This window comes from Crassostrea angulata, chromosome 7 (genome assembly GCF_025612915.1).
Source record: "Crassostrea angulata isolate pt1a10 chromosome 7, ASM2561291v2, whole genome shotgun sequence".
Classification (NCBI taxonomy): Eukaryota; Metazoa; Mollusca; class Bivalvia; order Ostreida; family Ostreidae; genus Magallana; species Magallana angulata.
Genome location: NC_069117.1, coordinates 6,216,108 through 6,222,782, shown reverse-complemented (window position 1 = coordinate 6,222,782; position 6,675 = coordinate 6,216,108). Strand labels below are relative to the sequence as shown.

Below are 6,675 nucleotides of genomic sequence, written 5' to 3'. Positions count from 1 at the left end.
GGCCCAGAGCGCCTTGTTTAGATCCCTACATAACAGAAATAATTTGTTCATTAAGGTCTACTCAGCGCACTGGCGCCAAGAAACGGTGTAACTAGTGCCTGATTTGGCACCGGAATCCTCGAGGGAATACCCCTCCCCCAATGAATCCGGGCTCACCTAATGAGCACAAGTCCTAGTTTGGGCGCAGAGCGCCTTGTTTAGATCCCTTCATAACAGAAATAATTTGTTCACTTAAGGTCTACTCAGCGCACTGGCGCCAAGAAACGGTGTAAATAGTGCCTGATTTGGCACCGGAATCCTCGAGGGAATACCCCTCCCCCAATGAATCCGGGCTCACCTAATGAGCACAAGTCCTAGTTTGGGCCCAGAGCGCCTTGTTTAGATCCCTTCATAACAGAAATAATTTGTTCACTTAAGGTCTACTCAGCGCACTGGCGCCAAGAAACGGTGTAACTAGTGCCTGATTTGGCACCGGCTCCTCGAGGGAACACCCCTCCCCCAAGGAATCCGGGCTCACCTAATGAGCACAAGTCCTAGTTTGGGCGCAGAGCGCCTTGTTTAGATCCCTACATAACAGAAATAATTTGTTCATTAAGGTCTACTCAGCGCACTGGCGCCAAGAAACTGGGTAACTAGTGCCTGATTTGGCACCGGAATCCTCGAGGGAATACCCCTCCTCCAAGGAATCCGGACTCACCTAATGAGCACAAGTCCTAGTTTGGGCGCAGAGCGCCTTGTTTAGATCCCTACATAAGAGGAATAATTTGTTCACTTAAGGTCTACTCAGCGCACTGGCGCCAAGAAACGGTGTAACTAGTGCCTGATTTGGCACCGGAATCCTCGAGGGAACACCCCTCCCCCAATGAATCCGGGCTCACCTAATGAGCACAAGTCCTAGTTTGGGCGCAGAGCGCCTTGTTTAGATCCCTACATAAGAGGAATAATTTGTTCACTTACGGTGTACTCAGCGCACTGGCGCCAAGAAACGGTGTTACTAGTGCCTGATTTGGCACCGGAATCCTCGAGGGAATACCCCTCCCCCAATGAATCCGGGCTCACCTAATGAGCACAAGTCCTAGTTTGGGCGCAGAGCGCCTTGTTTAGATCCCTACATAAGAGGAATAATTTGTTCACTTAAGGTGTACTCAGCGCACTGGCGCCAAGAATCGGTGTAACAAGTGCCTGATTTGGCACCGGAATCCTCGAGGGAATACCCCTCCCCCAATGAATCCGGGCTCACCTAATGAGCACAAGTCCTAGTTTGGGCCCAGAGCGCCTTGTTTAGATCCCTTCATACAGAAATAATTTGTTCACTTAAGGTCTACTCAGCGCACTGGCGCCAAGAAACGGTGTAACTAGTGCCTGATTTGGCACCGGAATCCTCGAGGGAATACCCCTCCCCCAAGGAATCCGGGCTCATCTAATGAGCACAAGTCCTAGTTTGGGCGCAGGGCGATTTGTTAATTTCAGTTGTTTTACATCGGGATCGGAAAACTCTTGAAAATAGCCGATAATTTTTATGAAATTTTTGTTAGTGCGTTGGAGTTAGTGCTGGCTAGCTTGACTTTGGTACATACTGGCCTCGTTTATTCAATACACACCGAACCCGATAACGAACCCGAACATTAAAAAATTGGAATATAAAAAATTAATTTTCTCGAAAATATGTCAATCAGACGCTACAAAAGTGTAAACTTGATCTGTTGTTTGACATTTTGAAGCTGTTCAGCAAGTTTTATATTATTCCTCAATTGCATAAAGAAAAAAAGCGTGGAAAACTGAAGTGGGACAGACAGACGGACGGACGGACGGACGGACAGACAGACAGACAGACAGACAGACAGACGGACGGACGGACGGACAGACTGACGGACGCAGAGGAAAGCTATAGTCCCCTCCGGTGAAACCGGTAGGGGACAAATAAAATGCTTTCTTGGTGATTCATTCGGGATATGAAGGTAGCGACATTGCAGAAAAACAAATACATAACCCCCGGCCCGTTAGCAGGTTATGTAAATTTTTTCTGCAATGATCGCTACCTTCCTAACCCGCATGAATCATCAAAGAAAGCATTTTATTGTTTATATTAACATCTTTTTTAACTAGTTAATAAATTGATTAGAAAAAGTAAGTAAAATTCATTTAATTACTGATAATATACATAAGTACGTTAGCTAAAAGAAACAGCAAAATCTTCTCATGTTAGACTTTGAGTCTGACATCATCATGATTATTTCGAGCAGTCCGTGATTTTTCTAAGGTCACTGTAGGTTTCGTCCAATCGATAAACAGGGCGTGTCAATTTTAGTCCTTGTCAGTTTCAGCCGCTGTAGATTTCGACCAATCGATAAACAGGGCGTGTAGATTTCAGTCTGGTTGTTTCTATTTAGCTATGAATATAGAGGTAGTACATGTAATACTTGGGAGATGTAAATATAGCGTTTCGAACATTACATACATAATGCACAGACAATGCACATGATTCACTTGATGAATGAAAAATGTTGCAGCAGTTCATAGAGTTGCCAGTTCGTAAAACACAGAATCATTTTGCAAACATTTACTACTGAAAGTTCCTTTGAATCAGTATTCTCAGTATAAGTGTGACAAGAATTGAAATCTGATACTTTGATAACCTTCGTTTCAAACAATGTCATTTACGAAAATATAGCCCAAAAAAAATTCATCATCTTTTTTTTCATATTTTAGAAATTGCACTCAGACGAATCGGCAAAGATAGTATGCATCTTTTTATATGATGGAAAACTCATTATATCTGCTCTTTGTTTTCCGGGAAAAGTAACTCTGTTGCAAAATGAACGTGAATTTCTGAGATAGAATTTTTGAGAAATTTATTGTGACAGAAGAGGCCCCGCTTCCCTACATGTTACTCATTGTTTATTATTCTCTTGATATACTCTTTGTCTGAGAACACACGAGGCATTCAAATAAATCGTTGTATATCACAAGGTATGTTCCTTTATGAAAATGTACAATAGAACAATATTTTTTAAATCAAACGTATTGTGTAGCAGAGGGCTTATGAACCTTGATATTGTAAAAAAAAAAAAAAAGAACACCAAAAAAAAAAAAAAGAACACCAAAAAAAAAAAGAAAAAAAAGAAAATGTACTGAGAAAAAGAACGACCTCGACAAATAAGAGCTCAACAAAAAGAAATTGACGTATCACATCAAAGAAAGACAAATAGCAATGCAAAAAAGAATAATTTTTGAAAATGTTTCCTAGATATTAATTTGCGTTCACAAAATTGCAACCTCAAAGATCTAATGTGTGATAGATGTTTGTGAATCGTTATGTCATGTTAAACCAATAGTACATCGATTGGAACGGAACAGTTCTAAAAACTTTATAACCAAGACAATTGGAACCTTCAAAACACAAACCGAGTTCAGGTAAAGCCATGCCAGGCGACAAATGGGCAAATAGATACATTTGTGTTGTATCCATCAAATTCCATGTCTATGGCGATTTTCTGAATTTTTGGATCGTTGTTTGAATGTTTTTGAATTTCAAATTAAGTCCTATCCTAAATATTTACCTTTGTTTTAAATTATATTTTCAGGTTCAAATATTGCAATAAAATTATTAAGAGAAAATGCGTTCCTCAATTTCATAAGGCCGCAAAACTGTAACTCCTGTAGCTCCAGAATTTTAACTTTTTTTTTTGAACTGTTCTGGTCCTAGGTACTAAAATGTTTGAAATGTTGCAATTGATTTTTTTTCATGGTTCACTACCTAAATTCTGTGTAAACAAATCATTGTCTTTAAAGACTTGGTACGTCGGCCACTGCATGTGAACTAGATGACATGTTCCGAATAATACAGCATTTGTGTTGGTGTGATTATTAAAAAAAATAATAGAAGGTCGGACAAAAGCTAGAAATTAATGAGCATTACGATATCGTGTTCTATGAGTAAACCTTTTACAAATTTAACATTTCTGTGAGGTCTAATGCAATTTTGCATTAAAAGCTGTCAATATTGTTTAATTGATGTCCATTAGAGAACAATTACCTACTCTTTTGCGTTCCTCGGCATAATAAAAATCAAGGTACAAATAATTACTTCATCAATAAAAGTATTTTAAATACAGACAGTTTGCCAAGTGCTGGAATTAATGCTACACTATCAGTATTACTGACTTTAATATCATTTACCAATGAGGACGTTTGGCTGAAAGTTTTAGGCGAACTGACTTTAACATACCACGGGAAGGTCTACGCTCTAACTTAATTATAATTCATTCTTTTATTTGATGATCTTGTCTGTGATAGATCTTTACATGTTCCCAGAAAACGAAAAAAATACTTGTGCTCTTCATGCAATCATAGTTTACTTGGTAACTTGTGTATAACAGATATTAGTTACTTCTCAAAGGCATTGTAAAAAATAGGCGATTTAAAAAGTTCTATTTCTTAAAAAAAATATGCCATTCTTCATATCACTTCTTTCAAAATTATTTTGATTTCCTTTCTTTTATTTCCGTTATTTTCATTTCTGTAACGTTTAACTATCCTACTTCGCTGTATTGTACCTTTATGTACGAGAAATGTATTCAAGGTTTGAAGTTCTGTCAAAGGCCAAAAAAAAATAATGAACCTTTTGGTTGCTATTCATATACATGTAGAGCCGTGTATACCCATTAGTCATCCGACGGTATAGGAAATGACGTAACAACTTCTGCACTCTCATAGAACAACTTCCTGGTTGCGAAACAGCGAGTGGTATAGCGTTCTCTCGCTTACGGTGAGAGTTATAAGTTCGGGTAACGACGCCAGCGTGGATTGCTTACGAAGGTCATCGCTGGCTAATAGAAAGACTCCAGGCCGCTGACGACACTTTGCCGTGGTGAGTCCGACCATCAAGCTGTTTTGTATTGGTCGATGAAGGTGTAAACATGATGACTTTCAGCACTCCATATTTCCCCTTTTCCGCAAATGATTCAGCCATCTTTGTTACATATTCCAGTACAATATAAACCGAAAAGCAACCAAAACTAGAAGTTAAAGACACAACTTTATACTCCGAGTAACTAGTAAATTAGATAGAGAACCAAACAAGATGAAATCCAGTAAATTATATGTTATTCTAGGCCTTACTTTTGCGTATTTTTCTGTTGTACAAACAAATGATTACCAATGGAGTCGAGGCACTAAACAGTACGTGAACCAGAATCAGTACGGAGGTGTCCCCACCGGTCAGGCATACTCACCCCCTGGTGCTTCCTACGGGACAACCTACTCCGGATCCTATTCTAACGGTTATTTGGGAAATGGATACGGATCTACACAGCTGTCCTCCCCAAACATAGGGGTCGTGTTACCCCAGACATTTGGCTATGGATTCATGGGATATGATATTTATTCACTTCTCGGTAATGGGTTTTACAACATGATGGGGTATGCTCTCCCTCAGATTTACGGACTACAGAGTATTCCTTATCTTCATCCGCACGCGTTGCTGCAAATGCAGTACAGTAACTTGTACGGGTACCAAATACACCCATTCCAGCAGCTGAATGGACACCTGGATGTCTATCAGAGGTACGGTTACCAAAGCCCGTTCGGGGGGTACACCCATCCCTTTGGGGGATACACAAATGGTCTGTGGGGATTCTCCCCGATAGGCGTCCCCATGCCCGGACTTCTAGGCCCTAGAGGAAACCCCATGTTTGGATACAAAGAACCGGGATTTCTTGAGCGTTTAGGATTCCATGGAGTTTCCAAAGACATAGGTAAGTTTTCATTTGACAGATATTGAATTTATTTGTATTTGTTTCAGATCCAGCGAACTGGTATCTTTTCCGTACACTATTTTTAGCTTCTGTATTGTGCTTAATTCCTTGTAAAGAAAAACAGTTTATCAATCTGCGTGTAATCTTCGTTATCTTGCACCATTATGTGTTCGTTATAACTATGAATTTATAGGCTACTTATTATGTATAATTAGGTAACTTATTCCTCTTATTTCTTGGTACTTTTTTCAGTGACTGTGTTAGGTGGCGCTGTTCTGTTTGCTGGCCTGTTAAAACTTGGATAAAGTGGAACTTAAATAAGACCTTCCCGCCTATCCGTCTGTCTGTTACCCGTAAGAGAAATCAACAGTGTGTTGGATAATAGACTTTTATGATTGCTTTAATTTTGTAATTATAACAAAAATATTGTACATATGTATATGTATTTTTTCACACTTATGATAGACATTTTATATATCTATAAACATTTATACGAATTGTACCTTTTCACATTCCTTCTTTATTCTAAATGGATTTCAATCTACTTTATTGCGCGGTATTCAATTTGTCTGCACCGCTTGGTGTGTCATAGGACCGACGACATCCAAAAAAAGCATTCACTGCTTAAATGGTTGCATAAAATAACTATAAATGATATACCAAATCACCTTTGGATAAGCCTTAATTAACTGGCATAACCTTACCGTTTAAATAAATGAATAAGGAATTTCTGGCCCTCCATCACTTTTTTGTAAGTAACCCCTGACTGGATTTTATTTCTACCTTAGCCTGAAAAAAACGCAAATACTACTTGTTATATTCATTCCATGTCTTTCAATTCAACCCCACTACCCTCACTGGGTTCGACAAAGCACACAAGCTTGCTATAGGTGACGAGGTTCGTCGTACTTGAAAAAGT

The 6,675-nt window shown here is 39.2% G+C and overlaps 1 protein-coding gene across 1 annotated transcript; it reads left to right on the top strand.

Annotated features, from left to right (window-relative positions):
* Positions 1-4,878: 4,878 nt before the first annotated feature.
* Positions 4,879-6,285, top strand: LOC128191996 (uncharacterized). The gene is made up of 2 exons (XM_052864390.1): positions 4,879-5,756; positions 6,009-6,285. The coding sequence occupies exons 1-2, from the start codon at positions 5,084-5,086 to the stop codon at positions 6,059-6,061; spliced, it is 726 nt and encodes a 241-aa protein (XP_052720350.1). The 5' UTR covers positions 4,879-5,083; the 3' UTR covers positions 6,062-6,285.
* Positions 6,286-6,675: the final 390 nt, after the last annotated feature.